This window comes from Melospiza melodia, chromosome 4 (genome assembly GCF_035770615.1).
Source record: "Melospiza melodia melodia isolate bMelMel2 chromosome 4, bMelMel2.pri, whole genome shotgun sequence".
Classification (NCBI taxonomy): domain Eukaryota; kingdom Metazoa; phylum Chordata; class Aves; order Passeriformes; family Passerellidae; genus Melospiza; species Melospiza melodia.
In genome coordinates, this window is record NC_086197.1 from 60,000,913 (window position 1) to 60,021,964 (window position 21,052).

Here is a 21,052-nt window from a genome sequence, read left to right on the forward strand (position 1 = left end):
TACCATGGCAAAACATAATGGCATCTTCAAAATAACATCAAAGGATTTGTAACATACAGTAAAAACATAGTGAGTCCTTATTAAAGGCAGTTGTTTAAAAATAGTGGAGGTTTTTTGTCCATAAAACTTTTTAAAACTGTGATTTGACACTCTCATTGCAACTAGTATGGTGACATAAGAATAATAATTTACCCTAGTTTATCTTCCCAAATCATCTGAATTGATTTCTCTAAGTAATTCAGTTTAATAAAACTCACTGGCTGGGGATGTGCTCTCAGAATATGAATATTTTAAGACTAGATAAAGATTTTACTGTAGAGTTTTATTTCTCACTAATTGGGTGAATCTCACTGATGTTCTTTTCAGTTAGACAAGTGTTTTGAATTTTGGGTTTTTGATTAATAGATGTTATGTTATTTATGGAACTTGTCTACAACAGAGTTTCTTTCATGGATTGAGATTTTTGTGTGCTGTGTATTAGTATTTGAAGTGTACAGTGTATACAAAACATTGAAAGGAAAGATGGAGTATAAAGATGACTCATGACTATGTACAAATAGTGGATTAATTCTATAACATCAATACAACAGTCTTGGCTGAATTTTGTTCAGAGAGAATAGACTGACAGAAAAGTTTCTTAATAGTTTTTGAAAGACCTATCTCCAACCTCTTATGGGAGTGGTTCATGCTAGTACCTGCTTGCAAACATTTAAAAAGATTATATGAGAAACTTCAGCATAATGTGCACAAGAGAAGATGTTTCTAGAGGAAGCACAAAGCACTGGCTGAAGTACTGCTTGGATGTATTGTTACAATGTGCACAGGGAACCTCTTTAAAGATGAGGAATCAGAGACATCTGCTGAAGAGGCACACTCATCTTCATAAAGTGTTTGGGTCTTTTTACTGGAAAAGTTATCTTTTCTTGGGAATTCAGATTTGATTGTAACTATTTGAGTTGATTGTGAGGGTGTAACCTTAAAACACCATGCCTAGAGCAGGTTCTCCAGAAGGTGCACAGCAGCTGAAACACTGCGTGGATATGAGATTTTCTGAGGGCTAGTACTTACTTATAATAGCAATAACTTTATGTATATTTTACAAAATGTTTTTAAAAGCATATCTTTATACATGTATATTTATATAAATAACAAGATAGTAAACATACAAGTAATGTTTGAATATTTTCTCCACAATGAAAACAACTATAGATCTATTCATAAATGGAAAGCATCACTTGTGACACACTTTAATGACACAGTCACAGCATAGTTTCTGCTTTTCAAAACAATATTATTTATATTAACTTGAGGGACAACATTTCGTTTTCTTCCAGGAGGAAGTTATGCAAAGAGCAGGAAAATGTGGTTCTGTTGCCTAATGCTTTATATTGCCTCTTCAGTGAAAAGAAAATGGTTTTGCTGTTTTAAAAATAAATGTAAATAACAAAATGCTTTAAAGTTGTATTTTTGTGATCCACAGGAGGTTAAATCCATTGCCTCTGCAGAGAATTTTGGTTCTTAATGCACTGCAATTAGGATGTTTTCTCCAGAGTTAAGTCAGAGCACTGTTAATCAGTTGTGTACAGTGGCTTAAAATACCATTATTGCAGCAGTGGTATTGAATAATAAATGACCTGCATAATATGTATCTGTGTGATTCAAATTTTAATTTTCTTTATTTTGCCCAATGAAAGAAGGAATTTTTTGAAGTAGTCTTTTAAATAAAACTTTTCCTCTTTCTTTTCTGAGCTTCTTTCTTTTCTTTTTGGTTGTTGTGGGGTGGGGTTTTTTTTTGTTTTTGTTTGGTTTTTGTGGGTGTTTTTTGTTTTGTTTTGTTTTTTGTTTGAATTTTTTTTTATTTATTTCAGTTTTTGTAGATCATGAAGTATGGCCAGAGTTTTTGATTATTGGTGCCTCAATCTTCATGCAGTTCTCTGCCTTTAGGGTTATTTGTGGTTTGGGTACATATACAAGCCTTGGATATCAGGTGTGGAGCCAAAATATGCGCTCATATGTCTAATGTGGCAAATAGTGAAAGTGTATATAAGTAATGGAAGTTTGATAAAGTGAAGTTGCTTTATCAAGAGATAGACTAGTTATTGTGGAGAGGTAAATAAGCTGCTTAGTCATGCAATGTAGTGAAGACCCTATCTTTTGATTAAACCCTTTACATAAAAAATGAACTAGAACTCCTGGGTATAGGCAGCACTGCTGTTGTAACAGACATGTATTTTTGAGATTTGACTTTATCAGCCCAGCAGGGAGAGATGCAGGGCAGGGGGAAAAGGAAGAAGCAGGCAGGCTCTTTTAAGTAAGCAGCTCAGTTCATGTACAGGACAAGATGTGATTGTTTATATACTCAGGATGTGCTGCTGCTGCATCAACGCAAATGAAAAGATCCCAAGCCTGATGGAGCTATTGTTCTCTTGTTTATAAACAGAACTTTTGCCATGGTTTAAAGAAACAAAATCCCCAAGTCTTGAGTCTTTTGCCTGTGGTGGCCAGTCTATATGGATTTAGAGTGTTTTGTCTCTCAGTGGTAATACTTTCAAAATTCCCTGCTACTATAAAGCCTTAATGTTCCTGTGACAAAATAGGTCCTATGCAATGGTGCCAGCTCAAAACAATAAAAGTCGTTAAAATCAGCATTGAGCTGTGGGGTTGATTTTTGTAGGTGGGTAAATTACATCTTTAAAATTTCCTTAGAGTTGTCTTTGTTTTGGGGCAAAGGAGGACTTGGATGGTTGTTGACTGTGAAGTTAGATGTGGGAGTTATTTCTCTGTAACTGAAGGAGAGAAACTTCATAGTATTTCCTGGAATTCTCTTGTATGATTGTACAGTTCCAGGAGCTGGGATTTCAGAAAATGCTTACACCATCTGAATAGCAATGAAATTAAGAGCTGACTGTGAAACAGAAAGAACCAGGTGGAGGGAGAAGGTGACCTGCTGCAACTTTATCAGTGTGGAATAATTTGTGAGGAGAAGTTAGACAATGCAGTGATACTCTAAATCACAAGTGATGAGAGATGAGACGCATATGCTGTAACTATGGGAAGTGATTAGTCATAGCAGGTATGTAGCTGGCTTTTTATCAAATTCTCATTCATGGAAAAGGATTTATAATTGAAAATGTGTAGCTGGCTGACTTTTCACAGAATGCTTCACAGTAGTCTGAAAAATTTCATTATTGCCATCTATTCAGACATCTTTTGAAAAAGAAAGCTTAATACTGAATGGGAGGTGAAGAAAAAAATCCATAAAAGCTGGGAAGAGGGAAGGGACAGCACCTATTAGAAACACCAAAAGTAAGTAGAACAAATAATCTAGAAGAGATACAAAATGACTGGCCTCACTCTTCCAAACTGTCACCCCCCCCTGTTTTCTAGTGGTGGTACTTTGAGGGATTTGTGTCATGGGAAAGGCACTCTCCTTCACAGGGAATAGGAGTGCAGGCTTCTAACAAGCACTGCTTGATGGAGCCACCCTTTGAGCACCTGGAGCTCCCAAGCAGTTCCTGATGTTGCTGTGTAAACCTGAGAGAGAAGGAACATGCATGTAAATTACATTTCTTTTGATCTGAGTTAGGAGAAGGTATTTTATGGACTTGTTTTTAATTAACGGTGCTTATCTAGAGAGGAGGACTGATTTGAAGCAAAATAGTTAAGCAAGGGCTGTGGAATCTACCTTCTGCCTGCTTAAGAAATTTAAGCTTAGTAAATGTGAGTATTGGTTCATAACTGTATTTTTTTCTCTAGCTAGGACAGTGATTTTTATTCTTTTCTTCTTCACATGACTGCTGGACAGTAAATGGGAAGTAACTTGCTTACTTTCATAGAGGCATGTTGTTTTCAGATTTCAGTGTCTAGGCACAGAAGTTGTTTGTACTGGAACCAGTTTGCTTATGTCAGTTTTGTGCTGCCAAAAAACTTGGCACTGGACTGAGTGTGAGTTATGGTACTGGAGAATTTTCAGTGGATGTTCTTGGGTTCTGAAGGAGCTGGTGTTACCAGTGAAGGAGAAAACCGCCTCTTCCCCCCATTGTTCTCTTCTCCCATTGGTCTAATTTGAAATAGTACCATATTTAAATACTTATCTACACACAAGCTGTGACCTGGAAAATTTGGCTTTAGTTTAGTCCTTTAAATAGAAAATAGAGAAAAGGTTCTTTCTGGGGTATTTCTGGTTTGAAATGAGCGTGCCTGTAGGATTTGAGGCAAAACATTTGGTGTGAAGTTGACTTGGAGTTTGGATCGCAGGTTATGCACGAGTATCTGGCCTTGACCAGATTAGATGAAGAGAGTAAAAGCTGTATTTCCAGTCACACTAGAACTTCAGTGCATGTGCTTTCTTGCAATTGCTTTCTGCAGAGTTTGTTTTATAGCATTTTCAACTTTGAATATTTTTTTTTAATTTTGGGGGTATTTTTCATTTAAACAAAAATTGCAAGTACATGTATCTCTTTCTTGAGGTGCCTATACTTAAAAGTCTCAACCCTGTGGTGCTAATGAATTAAAATGGAGGGAAAGATAGGTGATCAAACTGACCCTGAGAAGGACTGGATTCAACAGCTGATGTCTTGCCTAGGATGCTTAGTAGTTTAGTCTATATCTGAGGTCTTGCTGCAGTATCTTAGTAGAAAAGCTGAATTTTTATAATTACTAGACTGTGTTGGCATAGTGCAGAAAATGCTCAAAAGGATTCAAATCTCTGCAGCCTACTCTGCCCCTGTATGATGCCTTGCTCATGGAATGGCCTTGAAGTTTCCCAGCATTTGAATATTGAAGAGCAGATTCTTGCCAAAGGGTATCTGGGATTACCTTTGACTTCTACCTGGAATAAACATCTATGGTGTGTTAGTGAGATGCCTTACAGCTTCAATGCTTTTTTGAGGGGAGGTGGAGAGTAAATAGGTTATAGAGGAATTGATGATGATGAAAGAAACACCCTCAGTTATTTGACTCCATCAGTATTTGCCAGGTGGTGTCAGACAAATCATCCAGGATCTTCCATTACCCCAGTAAAAAGTAGAAAAACTGTAACATACTGTAAAAAATGTTGGGGGCTGATTTAACATAACTTAAAATGGTTTATGATGATTTAGTTCTAATTTAAGACTTCCATGAAGGATTCTCATGTGGATTTTAGAAGGAACAGTGAACTTGAAAGAGATGGTGAAAGTCTCTCCCCAAATACATTTTTGCTTTGGAATATACTGAAAACTTACTAAAACTCCCTCTGCATGTTCTTTTACCCATTGGAACACCTGTGCTTCTGGCATTTGCATATTTCTCATAAAAAGAGAATTGTTCCTGAAGACTTTTGCTGGTATTACCAAATTCTAAGAGCTGTGAAGCTGCCTTAATCCTATTTTGTATGCCTCTTATGGGATTCTGTTTCTAAGCATTCATCAGAAACTCTTTCAAGATAGACTTAAATTGTCATCATAAGCTTTTGTTTAGCTTGACTGGTGGTGATAATGAGGGTTTTTGGAGAAAGAACAAGAAGGAAACACCTGTAAACTGAGCCTATTTAAGTAAGTAGATAATTTTGTGTCTTCATGGTTGTTTCTGTTAGTGAGGCAAGCCAAAGGAGCAGGCTTTCTGGAGCCTGATGCATATATGCATCTGTCTTGTAAATGCTTTTTATTCTCCATGCTTTTTAAAAGAGCATAAAAGAAATGACTTAAAGAGTAGAGTTCAGTTTGGTACCTTTAACATAGAGGGCTTATGTCTCACTTGTTAGTGGAGAGCCATTGGCACAGTCAGTGGAACCCAGCATGGCATTCATCTGAGCAGCCATGGGATGTGGGTTGCACTAGGGTGGGCTGCATGCTCTTTGTGCTCTATTCACTATGGATTTTTTCTCCCAGATGGATCCCACCCAGGATCTATGGGGAAGAAATAAGATCTTCTAGGTCTGCATTATATTTTCCAGTAGGAAGATTCAATGACCAATCTCTATAGGCCATTAAACACAATATTTTCACCTGTTCAGCAGATCCTGTCAATGTAGAATCTCTTTCAACAGTCTTGCCTGAGGTATTGGGGAACATGGGTCCTACTGTGCTCTGGGCTCATTGACAGCACGGCCTGCAAGTCTGACCTTGGTGCTGCATTTGCAGACGGTTAGTGAAGAAACATGTGCATCATTGTGAGGCCAAGGGAATCCCTACCCTTGCTTCCATGAGTGGGTTTTCAAATCACTATTGTGCTCTGAATGGTTCTTTTTGAACAGCAGGCTCCCTGTTACCCAGCCCTCCACTTTACATTTAAGACAGCAAGTAAACCTGACAATTCATGTGCAGTGAAGGGTTCCCAGCATTGCACTTGTGTTCATTGCACCAAGAAGTGATTTTGTTGTCCCTTCTGAAACTCTGGACATGGATAGCATGGTCAGGCAGCTGGAGATCTTCTTGGCTCTCTGGAAAAAGGGAGGCTGGGGCTTTATCTCTGAGAGTTACCTATCTCATCATCTGTGGTGCTGTTCTTAAGAGCTCATGTTCACTGTTTGTGAAAGCTTGTATTTCAGCAGCACAAGCATTACTGTTAGTTCTCAACTGGGTTGTAGTGAAGTGTGTGTGTGAGCTGCTCCATAAAGTGCAGTGGTCTCCCTCCAAGGCCCAGGTGTCTTTTTTCAGGCTAACATCAGCTATGGCTATCGCAGGACCATATGCAAATTGGTTTTTTTCGCCTGTTTTTTCCTAGAAGACAAATTGAGGGCATGTCTCTAGTGTTTCCTCAGACTATGGGCTAGTGCTTTGACTTCCTGTCTACCTAGTGGTACCACATGTTTCAGGACTGCTGCTTCTCATCTACTGCTACTGCTCAGCTCCCTATTAATTGCCATTATATGAGATATGTAGGAGGATTCTTTTCTCTTCAAGTGCTTCTCTCTTCCAAAAGGATGGCTCATCCATTTTAACTGTTGGGCCTGCTACTGTATGTAAACATATTTTTCTCTTTGCAACCACAGTGAAAATCTTTAAAAAATAAAATTAAAAACCCGTCTCTCAACAACTTCTTTGTTATTAATAGCTTGGTGGCCCTGTGAGGTGTGGGGGACCCAGGAGTCACAGCAGGAACAATGTCAGAGATGGCATTCCTCATTTCTTCCCGTAGCATAGCGGGGAGAGCACTCTCACAGTTTGAAGGAGATGCCATTCATTCTCCTGCGCTGGGAGGATTTCAGCCTGCATCCCAGCAGAGGGCACCAGTACCTGCAGGGATGAGGAAGCATCTCATCATGTCAACTCCTACTGGCAGTCTTGTGCTCGGTGTAAAGATACAGCAGGAATTCTTCTCATCACAGGATGAGACTTGCAGCAAGAAGCATTTGGGGTAGGATTTGAAGATGGAAATCTGATGTTTGGGTTAGCGTTAGTGCTGAGTTATAGAACAATCACAAATGGATCATCAAGGTAGAAGAAAGGTGAAAGGCCACTTGTCTAGACATACCTGACTCTCCCGCTGTCTGCTTGCTTCTGATTTAAAATAAACAAGCCAAAAACCCCAAAAAACTGTAAACCCCACTAAACTCTACCAACCAGCCCCCTACCTAAAAAAGAAATAACTCCACCCCACATTACACATCCCCTCCCAACAGAAAGGCGTATTGCATCAGCAGAGGATTGCAAGAGCCTCTTGAAAGAGGGTTGCTTGACCCAGCCTTGCAGCATGATGGCAGAGGACACCTGCCATTTTGTCCAAATACAATCAGAAACAAAGATATATTGGATATGACTTTTTTGTACTCTTAGTGAGCTCTCAATCCAGTAAGTAAAACTGCTAGCAGTGTTTTGGGACTTTCAACAGTTATTTTCTAAATACTTTCCTGAATTTGAACTGACCCTGTGATTGGTTTAATTCAGGAGCAGACTTGCCCCACGCTAACAGATTTCCTCATGTCCAAAAGCATGGCAGCATTCAGCAGATGTATTCCTTCAAGGCTATTGTTCTTTTTATCTGTATTGCTTTCGTGACCTTGAAGTTTCAGGAAGGCAGAGAAGGCTGACCAATGGAGAGCCCTGTGAGGGAGGGGACATAAGGGAAAAGGGATCTGGTTTGGGCTTGTATCCAATTATTACAATACTATTTCTAGACTGTTTTTTACTGAGGAAGTAAACATTGCTGTGTAAAGGTTAGATATAGACCCACCCATTCCTGGAAGTTATGTACAACTTGTTCTGAGTGACATCAGTGATGGATCTGTTTTGTGTGTGTATACAATTCTGTGACTAATTACAGTATCATTTTGTGCCAAAGCTTATTTTAAAATGTCTTAGGTTGTTTCAAGAATTTCTTGTTAATTCTTGTTGTATACTGAGCATTTGGATCAATGCCAATTGTTTCTAACAAACTGGTAAAGTGTAGATCTATTGGGCCGCAACAATGGTTTAATCCCTGGGATACAGTCTGAGTCTTAAAGGTCATCATTAACCAATATTCTCCAAAAGAAATTGTCAACTCCAGACTTTCAATATGCATTTTTCAAGTGCTTTTTTTTATAGATATTGGTGAATGTGAATTTTTATGTTAGCTGGTTTGTGCCCTGAGTGGTGCAGTAGCAAAAGAAAAATCAAGAAAAATCTCCACTGTAATCCTTGGTAATCTATAAGGAAAATAATATAAATAAATAAATAATATAAAGTAGTAGAAATGAAAAGAGATTTTCACGAAGGCATTGTCAAGAGATACTTTAATATAGCTTCTGCCTTGTTTCTGCAATGGTCTTGTCTGAGGAATTATATTGGCTCCCCTGGTATCAAAGCTCTGGAAACCCATTATGGCTGGAGCATTTGTTAAGCAGTCTCTACAGACATGACACTGTGGCAGCTGCAATGAAATGCACTTTCTTTGTCACACAGGCTAAACCAAGATGATAATAGGGATAAAGCTATTTTGTTTAGATCATTCTTCTCATGCTTTCTCCATAACTTTGAGTTTATATAAGGAAACACTTTCAATTTTTTGTATCAGACTATCTTGCCTTTCTGTTGAGAAAGTTAAAATGATCTGTTGTGGTCGGTGTTGTGACTGAGTTGCCTAATTGTTTTTGTTGTGCTTCCAGAGAGCATTTAAGGTGTACAGATCTTATACTTGACTGAATGCAGTTTTCTTTCCTGAGTTTCTGCCTGTAAATCCCACTCAGTGAACTTCCTAGTAAAACAGAATTAGCACAGCAGATCAAGTTGTTGAGCACCTTTATCAAGCTGGAAAGTCAAATACAGGCCAATTCTTTCTCTGTACTCTCTGCTTTAAAAAACAACAGTTGCTTCCAGCTTGCAGCATACACTAGATTTTCAAGAGCTTTCTTTGAGCTAGTTCTGCAAAAACTTGGAATTGTGAAAGGAATTTAAATTGGGATGTATCAGAAAAAGGCATTAAATCTGGGAAAATATACTGAACAGTACATTGTATATAGCACTGCTGTAGACGGAAAGATCTGGTTACATCTCCATTGGTGTTTGACCACTTTTAAGAGAAAAAACTGAGTGATTATCAGCCATGGTCTCTTTGAAACTCCTAATAATAAACAACATATTTAGGAACCTTTTCTAACTAGGTGTTATTCTTGTTTTGTGGCAAACTGTAAGTGATTTTATAACCTATTCTGAATTATTTTCTCTCTAATTCATCTTTATTTTAAGAGAGACAAGCAGTTCCTTAGACTGTTTATTAACTTGTAGAAGTCAAAAAAATGCTGCTTAATTGCAAAGAAAACTTCATTATGCTTTGCTAATATAAGCTACTTTATACTGTATACTTGATATAATTATATGTGGAAAAGTAAACTGGATGTTGGATTTTAAAAAAATAGAATTCAAATTCCATTTACCTCTTTTTCTTTTCTCTCAGGTGGAAAGACATGACATGAATACCCTGAGTCTACCACTTAACATCCGTCGTGGAGGTTCTGATACCAACCTGAACTTTGATGTACCAGATGGGGTCCTAGAGTTTCACAAAGTCAAACTCAATGCAGATAGCTTGAAACAGAAAATCCTCAAGGTTACAGAACAAATCAAGGTTGAACAAACAGCTCGAGATGGAAACGTGGCTGAGTATTTGAAACTGGTGAACAGTGCAGACAAGCAGCAGGCTGGGCGCATCAAGCAGGTCTTTGAGAAAAAGAACCAGAAATCTGCCCACTCCATTGCCCAGCTGCAGAAGAAATTGGAACAGTATCACAAAAAGCTCAAGGATATTGAACAAAATGGATCTTCCAAAGCTACCAAGGATACTTCCAAAGATAACTTGAAAGACGTTCAGCATGGAAAGTCTCGTAGCACTGGGCACGGAGCAGAGAGCAGCAAGTCGGGTGTGCCGGGTGTATCTCTGACACCCCCTGTCTTTGTTTTCAGCAAGTCCAGAGAGTTTGCCAACCTGATCCGAAACAAATTTGGTAGTGCAGACAACATTGCTCATCTGAAAAATACCCTGGATGAATTTCGGCCAGAAACGAGTTCTAGAACCTATGGGGGCAGTGCCACCATTGTTGCCAAACCAAAATATGTTAGTGATGATGAATGCTCAAGTGGGACCTCTGGATCAGCAGACAGCAATGGGAATACTTCCTTTAGTCCTGCTGTGGCAAGCACCCTGGACAGCCAAGGAAAGCTTTCCATGATTTTGGAGGAACTAAGGGAAATCAAGGAGACACAGTCTCAATTAGCTGATGATATTGAGAATTTAAAAACCCAATTTAAAAGAGACTATGGCTTTATTTCTCAGATGCTACAAGAGGAAAGATTTAGGTATTTTCTTTTTTAACTGTTCTCTTGAAATGACTTTTGAATGGGTATAGAAACTATTTGGAAAGTGTGTGTGTGTGTGTGTGTGAGAGACAAAGAGAGAGAGATTTCAGAAGCAAGAGGAAAAAATAATTCCAATCAATATCTAGTACCAACATGTTTAATTCCTTCCAACAACTGAAAATACACACAGAATATTTATATTTTCTAGCAAATGGTGTAGTGCTCTTTGCTTTTTGTCAGAGGCTGGTCAAAAGACTCTCTCGTCTGTCATAGCTTTTATGTGAATTATGTGAGTACTGCGTATAGGAGATGCCAATGGTTTTGTAGCTGGTGGAAGGATTCTATCTAATGTGACTCAAAACAGCTAATCAGTCTGTGGTGTAGCAGAACTGACTGATAAGTATACCCTTGACTCCTGGGTACCTTGTCCAAATACTTCTCACACACTTTGCTATCTCCTGGATGCAATGTCACCTTGTACCCCGGTGTAACACACACTGGGAGATGTATTTTGAAGGGCTGTAGCACAACTTCATCTTGCATTTGTTACATGACAATTAATTCCTTTATCATCCTCTGTGAGAAGTGGATGATATGTTGTACAGAGGGCTTTCACCTGCTGTACCTATATCCCATTTTTCCTATGGCTTGTTAAGGTGACAGTCAATTCTTGAAGTCTTCACTATGCCAGTGGGCAAAATCTTGGTATGAAGGGCAATATTTCATGTCTCCCTTGCTTATAGTTCTTGAAATACAATTAAAGACTTGATATCATGTGGTAATATAGAGAGGAAAGAACAATGAAAGGCCTGCTGAGCTTCTGACTTGGTTTCAGGAGAAGGCAGAGTGGCCTTTTCTGACAGCTCTCTGCCAGTAAAATCTCAAGCCTCCTGCTACCCATTTCTAGACAATTTTGCCTCCATCATTTTTGTGCTGACTGCAGTGTTTGCCTGTTTGTGTGTTAAATCAAGTGACAAACTCACAAAAAAAAATTCTAGTTTGCTGGTGGTTTACTTGAACTACTTTACCATGTAGAAACATGCCAGAACAGACTGTACATAAATGGCAGAACCCTGCAGTTGTGTATGAGAGAGAACATATTTTTCCTGTCATTACTGGTGAGCTATTAACTGGCTCAAACTTACTTATGAAGCCATATCTTCTTGGCTAAATGAAGAGTGAAAAATGTGAGTTGAATATCCTTAGGCACTGTTTATTTTTCATATAATTTGCCAGTGATGTACAAATATTTGCTTTTTAGCACCTACTGCCAGCAAGAAACACTCAGAAAAGGCTTTCTGATTGCTGAATAAGTGTTTGTGGAAAGTTTGCAAAGTTTTTACTGATTTCTATATGTGCTTTGTAATGCCAGTCAGATGAATTCACCACGTGCTGAGAAATTACCTTTTAAAATGTGCAATTGTTTTCATGATTTGCATTACTTGAATAGAAGGCACTAAATTTAGACTTCTTTTCCTAATAAGATATGAAAGATTGGAGGACCAGTTAAATGACCTCACTGACCTTCATCAACATGAGACAGCAAACTTGAAACAAGAGCTAGCCAGCATAGAGGAGAAGGTGGCGTATCAGGCCTACGAGCGATCACGAGATGTTCAGGTACTTATTTTCCTTATCCTAATCTAATAACATTTTGTGGAGATCTTGTACCATGAAACATTTGCATTTTTCTGCATATTTTAAAATGAGGAATATGGGAAAATATGTAAGCTTTGAACGTGTTTGTAAGCTTAACATATTTTCTATGTTTTAAGGGGAAAACTCAGCACATTGAATCAGTGACAGTCTCCATTTGTTTCTCTGGATTCGAGATTTTTTTTCTGCTGAAACTGATGACATGGCCCAGGCAGAGTTGTGGTGGAAGAGTGGTCTGTTTTAATTTCTTTCAGAGAGGAGGAAGGAATCAAGTCTCATTGTATTGTATGACACAACACTTCTGACAATGTCCTGACATAAACTTCTTGCTCAGCTTAGGGTAAAAACTAAGAGAAATAGACTTGTAGATTTGCCAGTTATAATTAAAGAGTTTTAAGCCATAGTCACAATAACCTCTATAATCAAAGCTGTGGGGTGTTTTCACCTTAGTGATCAGTTGTAGTCATGTCTGACTTCAATCAAAAACCAGTATTAATGTCTACAAGTATGTCCTGACAGCATGTAGTTATGTATGTACTTGAATATTTAATACAACACAAGCACTTACATAATGCATAATATTTCCACTCAAAGTCTGAGGAAGTGGTGAAAAGTGGTGAAAACACAGTTGTGCCTTACCTATTCATGAAAAACTGAGGAATGCTCAAAGACTGTCTTTTACCATTGGCTCACATGGTAAAAGAACCTAAAACCTGACCTGTATACACCTGTGCTCACATTTCCAAACAGAGAGAGTGCAGGCAGCAGGATGATCACAGTTTCCTAAATGTTAATTAGGAAGCTCCTGGGAACAGAGTGGGAAAGGGATGGTACTGAATCTAAGCATATCATAGGTTTCATTGTAGGTTTAAACAAGAGAGGTCTCACAGATTTAAAGAAAAGAGCACTCCTTTCTGTGAAGGCATCTTGAGGATGTAAAAATGTAATGAAACCTGAGTTGTCCGACAGGGGGGCTGTGAAATATTCCCTAAGTCATTAGCAGAATCCTGGAGGGGTGTCAGAGACTTTTAAAAGACTCCTGGAAGGGTGTCAGAGACTCCTTAATGAAGTGCTATGTTGACACAGCCTTGTTTCTTTTATCTCTGAACAGTTGGGCCCATTTAAATCTGTCTGTCTGGGGCTTTGGAAAATTAGCTAAAATAGAGTAAAAGGATTTAAGCTCTGGATATTTTGAGTAACAGCCCAACTGTCACTAAAGGATGTGCAGATAGTTTTAAAGACATGTTCAGCCTCTCAATGCAGAGCTTCAGGTATCAGACTTTTGCAGCTGGACTTCTTCTAAAGCAGTACAAGACAAATTGAGGATAACTTACAGTCAGAGTGGAAGAAAGACCAGGGAAGTTCATTAGTGTGTAGTGGAGAACATGCCTGAACCATAACAGCCTTTGTGCCACCCATGAAGAACTGTAATAACAATCTGCTATTTTGTTACTACTTCCTAGAGCAGTGAAGGGAAGCAGCCTTGTGTAAGGCACTGTGCCCCACTCTCTGTGGTGACCTTGGTGCCTGGCCAGTCCCTTGGTAAGCCAGTCCAGCTTACTGAAACAATGAAGGACTGACCCAGCAAGGGATAGCTGATAACTCTCTGGGTGTTTATACACTGAGGTTTGGTTTGAAACAGCTTACTGTGTGAGCAGGTGAACCAGCTTGCTAGTGCAAGGAAAACACCCGGAGCGTGAGAGTGTGCAAGAAAGTAGGGATGCTGGAGCGTTGGTTTTCTTCGTCACACAGTGGTAAAAGATTCTGTCAAGTTGATCAATCTCATGAAATTATAGCTCTGCACCACGTTGTGCAGTGATGCCCAAATCCCAACTCCTGCAAAAAGCTGGCATTTTGGCAAGTAAGGGAAGCAGTTGGAAGTTTTTCTGTTTTGCTTTGGGAGGGTTTAAGCATGGGAGTAGTGTCTTTAGGAAGCATTTTAGTCAAAGACCACTTTTAATCCGTTCTCAAGCAGAAGAGAAAGGTCTGCTTTCTTTAGAACACATTGTGAAGCCGAATAGATCGTGTGGGAGAGAATCCCATAAAAGCATCTCCACAGGCTGTTCCACTGTCTTCACACTGACAGTGGGAGAAGGCCAGATCTCACAGAGAGCTCAAGCCCAGCACTGTAGGATGGGTAGCTTTGAGAGCAAAATCAATGTAGACCACAGAGGCAGTGTAAACTAAGTGCTGCTACATGTTGCAAAGTAGAGTTAATTAGTATCACAGCAAGCCCAGCCTAATCTTTTCTATAGAATATACAAAGAAACTAATTTTCTTGTTGTTTTGATGCAGTGATAGTTGCTATGGCAACAGCTTTACTAGTACTTTATATCAACAGTATATATAGGAAACAACTGTCATGAACATTAAAGTTATGATACTTTTTCTTGAGCATGAAAAAAGAACAAACCTACATTTTGGACAGTGTTGTTAGCCTTGATTATGCCTGAGCAAACAGTGACACACTCATTCAGACATATGTGTGTATTTATTCTTTTAAAAGTTGGTGGTTCATTGAAATTTTGGCGGTCAGTAATAAATTACACTTCTAATCTAGCTGATGGATGGCTCTGCTGCTAAAATGTGAAGAACCATTGAAGGGAAATATGGCTGCCCTAACTAATTCTTGTTTTCTGTCTCCAGGAAGCCTTGGAATCATGCCAGACCCGAGTTTCCAAACTGGAGCTCCATCAGCAAGAGCAGCAAGCACAGCAGTCTGAAACAGTTAATGCCAAAGTGCTCCTGGGGAAGTGTATAAATGTTATCCTGGCCTTCATGACTGTCATCTTAGTCTGTGTTTCTACTATTGCAAAGTTCATTGCTCCTATGATGAAGAGCCGCTTTCATATCATCTGCACTTTCTTTGCAGTGACACTGCTGGCAATATTTTGTAAAAACTGGGATCATATCATTTGTGCTATAGAAAGAATGATTATACCAAGATGAAGCTATTGGACTGGCTGGTCTTCTATTTTTTCTTTTTTTTTCTTTCTTTTTCCCTTTTTTCTTCCCTTCCCTGTTTTTTAAGCACTGTGTGTATACAAATTCTGGTGTAAATATATAAAAGTATACTTGTTGGCAGTCAGTTGCCTGTTCAATCTGATTTTGTCTAACTGGCTGTATCTGTGATGAGCTGCTCACTTAAGTCAGTCTTCTGCCTTAATCCAAAAGGTTTCCCACTTTCCAAACCCATACCCACAAAAGATGGTATGATGGGCTGGGAGGGATCCCAGCAACTGCAAGTGTCAGGTGCGTTTTTTACTAGGCTGGAGTGCAAAGAGTGTGATCAAGAGGGAGTGCCATAATGTGTATCAGCTCTGCTAGACTGATAGTTAATTTTTCCTCTGAATCCAACTAGAATGATAAACCAAATCATGCAGTCATGTGTATTGATAGTTCTAGATTCTAAACATGGGATTTTGAGTTTTCAAGACTAACAAAACTTGATGCTTCTGCTAGTAACTTTTTGCAGAGTTTATTGTTTGTACATGAGACCAGTGATGACTATTGACCACAGTTAGCAGTTGTTCTGTCCTGGCACTGTTCCTTATTGCATTTGGGAAACACATATATGTGGCATAAGACTTCCAAAGATGGCCTGAATTGAGTTACAACATCCCCAGGCAACTTTGTAAAGGAGTTAAGAAGCAAGTAACTGGTAGATAAGTTGTCACCCACACCAAAGCACTCACTTTTTCAAGCCCTGCAACCTGCACAGGAAAGAAGTACAGGGAACAGCAACATTGAGGTTAGGCTCTGTTAGCACTGAATTGTTGGGGTGTTCTGACTGAAGGCAAAGCATACAGGTGGTGGGACCCTGGGTACAGTGGATTTCTTTCTTCTGTCTGATTAAAGAATGTGGCAGAAACATGAGAGAACAGCTTCTTAGGGGGAGCAGGGAGTTAAACTTCTGTAAATATAGGAACTGTAGACACTCTCAACAAACATTCCTGAAAATAATGTATTAACATGCAGTATCACTACTAGGAGACAGGGTTGGGTTTGTTTTCCCACTGGAATTTATTTTGCTTGATTTAATAAGTGCAAAAAAATTTCCCTGAAATAAGCTTGGCTTTCAGCCATGATGCAAAACAAGATCTTTATTAAAATAAACAAACAAACAAATAAAAAGCACAAAACCACCACAACTAGAATTCTTCTCCAGTCTCCATTAAGTGAAAAAACAGTGTCTCCAATTATTTGATGTTCAGTGTTAGTAACTGTGAAAATAATTGTCATTACATATTTTCTTTTCAGTTGCAGTATTTTTTATGCTTGTATTATGGGAGGGAGTGCATAGTTTGATGTGTATATTTCTTTTTAATCAAGTGCAATAGTTGGTGTAGAATTTGTGAAGACTTTATTCTCAGGAGAGGGAGTGGGTGAGGAGAAGGCAGGGGAGAAATCTGACATTTTACCACAATCAGATAAACAGTGAATAATTAGTATTTGTGGCTTCAAGAACTAAGGAAAGGACAGAATTAACTTAATAAATAATGATATAACTCAATGTTTAGAAAATTCAATTAAAATACTTAGAAATATTTAAAGAATTCTTTATATGTCCTAAGTCTTTGCACAGAGATTCAGGAAGGACTGTGCTGGTTTGCAGTCACTGGAAATGGATCAGATTGGGCACACCCATCTTATCTTAACCCAGCCCTACCTCATCTCAAGTGGGAAGTGGAGTGGAAACCAAAACCAAACAAACAAGAGCCCAAACAAGACCAAAAACTGGTTCTGATCCTAAGAATGCTGTGACTCTTCATGGTGTTTTCTTGCCATCTCTGTTATAAACTCCATACTTCTTTTCAGCTTGCACAGCCAACTTCTGCATTGGCCTCTTGAAAAAATAGTTAGTTTAGCATTTTGTTAAATGGGTTCAGAAAGGTAGACATGCAAGAAAGGAATACCATGGGTTAATAATGTTTACATAAGAAAAACTCCTTTACCTATTGCATGATTATACATTTATATAATCCTGCCATTGCTATTTGATGTAGTTGAAATGTTACATCAGGCAGCCTCAAGGACAGGCAGGAAAAAGGTTTTATTTGTCTTATAAGAAAGGATGTTGGGGTGCTAATTCACATTCCTTTCACACCTGGGAATGTGAAGGCTTCTGCTCCAAGGGCATCCGGTTACAACTCTGGGAGATAACCTCAATACAAAATGAAAGTAAAATCTAAAATTTATGTCTCTACAAAAGATTACTCACTGTCTTGACAGAATCTGACAGGGCCTACATCGTAAATTGGAAACAGGAAGGTCTTGCACTTCAATCTTGGCTTTACATGTGGCAGAGGACATAGAAAAAGCTATAAAGGCTGCATAAGGTTAGTTATGTAAATTAAAATAACCTAACTGGTGAATAGGTGCATCTCTTTTCTAGATTTTTTCCTCTGTTGGGTTTAAATCACTGAAGGATGTGACACACGTCAAGAAATAATAAAAAAATGTAAAAGTGAAGAGCAAAAGCCTGCTTTTGATGAAACTGTGGTTGTTTTGCACAGAGTGAGACTGTAGTGCCAGGAACTCTGCCATGTGGAAGGCCACCCAAGGAGGGAGGTCTCCCATCCTGCTTTCAGTGTCACATTTCCTACTGTGTGCTAACTGCCGGTATGTGGTGACATCTTCCATGTGCCATGTTAGCTCACTAGACTGGAAGAAAAACCTGGTGAAAGAGGTGGATGGTTCTCCACATCTGGAGACTTGAAGGGCTGGTAAAAAGGTCTCATGAGTATGAAGCTGGGATTTTAAGGGAGATGAGACTTTTTCTTCCTGTTGCAGTGAATCATCAGCTGTCCCTAAAACTGGGCTCCAGGCAGACTCTCTGCAGATTGTTGGGGCAGCTTCAGTGTAGAAAAGTCCTTCCTAACTTTTTCCTAGAGGGAACAAACAGCCCCGGCATGTGGTGACAAGCTAGCCAGCTGTGCCCATACTCAGGATCAAGAGAAGGCAGGAGCCTGAGCTAGCCTGGGCTGATGCCTCTGCCCTTAGCTTCAGTATGGGCACCACTTCCCCCCTTTAGGCTGGGATTGTGTATTTTACATATTAGTGTGTGTATCTGGCCTGCAGTCTGAGCTTCCTGTGACAGTATGCCTAGGCCAACCCAAAGAACTGCAGTGCTCCTAATGAGAACTCCGCTCAGTCAATGAGAACTTCTCAATCAATTAACCAAGTTCTGTCAGGATACCATTTGCTTTTATATTCTCATACAACACATCAGGCATTCTTAGGATACTCCTGACACCTACTCATCATGAGCCTCTAAAACACTCCCACTCAACAAAAAGTTGCCAGACAGTGTCTTTTCTGCTTGGTGCTGCTTGGCAGGCAAATATTTCATTTCACTTTGGTAGCAGTTCTCTGGAGGAAAAGCTCTTCAGTAAGTTGTTACTTCCTGTTCTATAGGCTTTTGGCAGCTTTTGTTTGGAGGTTTCTGGAGATTTAGTTTCTTATGAAAATTAGCACAATTTTCCTGATTTCTCCTATTTCAGCATTCAGGACTACATGAGGTTTCCTCTAAAAATTGTCTAATGGATCCCTCTGCTAGCTTCAACTCCATTACTGTTGAAAGTCCAATTAGTGATTGGCAGGACTGATCGAGACCCAGTTTAAATTCCTTCCTATTTCTGCTTCACATTATATGCATTCATGCAACTTCTCATTTGATTGCACTCCTGTGATGTCTATTTGCTCTGAATTCTTAGAGAGGCACTAAAAAAATTCACTGCATTTTAGTTTAATATCAAAATGTTTGTGTTATGCAGTGCCTCTGCTGCAGGACATCTATCAGTATAGATCTGATGTCTGCACTTCAGGAAGGGTATTTAAAAGCCAATGGTTTTCTGTGAACGCATAATGACTGCTTATCTGGGGAATAGCAATGCAAAAGGGGAATTTGCTGTAGGAAAGACACGTGATCCACTCACCCAGGAGTTGAAGCTAGACAAATCCAGGGTAAGCATAAGGTTCAGTTTTGCAATCATAAGGGTTGCCAGCTAATTATTAGCTACTGACTGACATAATAAACAAGGACTACAGCATTTGAAGTTGAATTAGGTCAGGCTTATGATTGATATGAAGTTAACTGCATAATAACAACTAGTGCTGTCTGAAATCAAAATCATTGAACAAGAAATTCAGGAACAAAACAAGAAAACACAGATGCTTGTAGTTAATTCAGAAGGTACAAGAGCCAATTTTCTTGTTTGGTTGTTTTTGTTTTGGGAAACCAAGTCCCTTTCCACTATGACTGAGACATTTTACTGCTGCATTCAATGATATAATGGAAGATAAACAGAGATTAATGTAATTAAACACTTTAATTTTGATAACAGAATTTAATCTCTTCTGAAAGTCCATCTAGGACTAGCAATCAGGCAAATTTATTCTCTGCTATTTTTAATCAACCAAATATATATCTGCTTTCTTCATTCCCCATCATGCCAGAACACGGCCTTTAAGTACAGGAGATTATAACGGGCTTGTTTTCAGACAAACTTGGAATGGTCTCTCTGATGCTAGCCCTGCAGAAAGTGTCAGACAATTTTACATGGCAACAGTGAAAGATTAAGAAAAGTTTTATTTTAGTCAATGAAATTGCTTATTTTCCCTGAGAAAGCCAACTGAGAGGATGCTGTATATAGGGACTGCATGAGGCCAAGTCAAACAGTCTTGTACGGTTGATTTGCTGTACGTTTAGCATATTAAGTTGTACTGTTGTTGGAAAGTTTTGCACAAAGCCACCTTTCCTTTTTACCCAGGGAACCTGGGTCTGGTAGTATCAAGGTGTACCAAAAATTGTCTGCTTTTATTGACTAAAGTTAATTGTCTTGGTGTGTGACCTGCAATGTTTCTCACAGTATCTCCATTTTGTGCAGCACTGTGGAAAGATTCAACTATGAAAATGTAATTTTTGTGTATTTGGTTGTGTAGTCATGACTGCCTCTAAGGTGCCATTAACATTTTTTAAAATAAAAATATTTACATTTATTTGATGATGAATATTGTCTCTTAAACTTTCTGTCTGATCACTCAAACCCCTATCAGTTTTCCTTTCTCAGTACAAATTATTCAGTTGACAGTGTTAAAGTTAATCCATTGAGCACAAGGCCCACTTTTAACGTACTGACAAATCTGAGCATTCTGCTCTGCTGCAATTTTGACCAAAACCTGTTGAGTTTCACCTACAGTTGTGACATGGCAAAACTGTAAACATCAAACTAGGTATCATCATTGCTTTTATCCAAAACTTGTGTGAAATTTGCCATGCAAATGTTGTGCTATTGTGCCAAGTGACTGGACTTATTTTGAATTTTTTTTTTTAATTTAGAATTAGAAACTGAAGAAGTATTTTTATATTATTGCCAGAAACCTTGGTCATGTGTGCCAAAAAAATAACTTAGCTGATATAAAGCAAAACATTTGCCTTTATTATTTGTAAGACAGAGGTCTTGTCAGCTGGCACTGGCAGCCACTGGCAATGATGTTATTTTTGTTCCATGAGTAGAGCAGAAACGGTGCCATAACAGATTGCTTTGCAATCACACTGTACTTCCTATTTTCTCCTATTTGATGAAATGGAACAGGCTGTGTCACCTGCAGACTTTCCTAGGTCTTGTCATGCTGAGTTT

At 38.8% G+C, this 21,052-nt stretch overlaps 1 protein-coding gene across 5 annotated transcripts in view; it reads left to right on the forward strand.

Moving 5' to 3' along the window:
• The window catches only part of TMCC3 (transmembrane and coiled-coil domain family 3), a 133,000-nt gene extending 112,577 nt beyond the window's left edge, over window positions 1-20,423 (forward strand). For all 5 annotated transcript variants that reach the window (XM_063154887.1, XM_063154890.1, XM_063154892.1 and 2 more), the window contains 3 exons: window positions 9,856-10,754; window positions 12,239-12,374; window positions 15,057-20,423. In XM_063154887.1, coding sequence (XP_063010957.1) covers window positions 9,856-10,754; window positions 12,239-12,374; window positions 15,057-15,359 — 1,338 coding nt within the window. In that variant the 3' untranslated portion in view covers window positions 15,360-20,423. The remainder of the gene's footprint in view (window positions 1-9,855; window positions 10,755-12,238; window positions 12,375-15,056) is intronic.
• The last annotated feature ends 629 nt before the right edge of the window (window positions 20,424-21,052 follow it).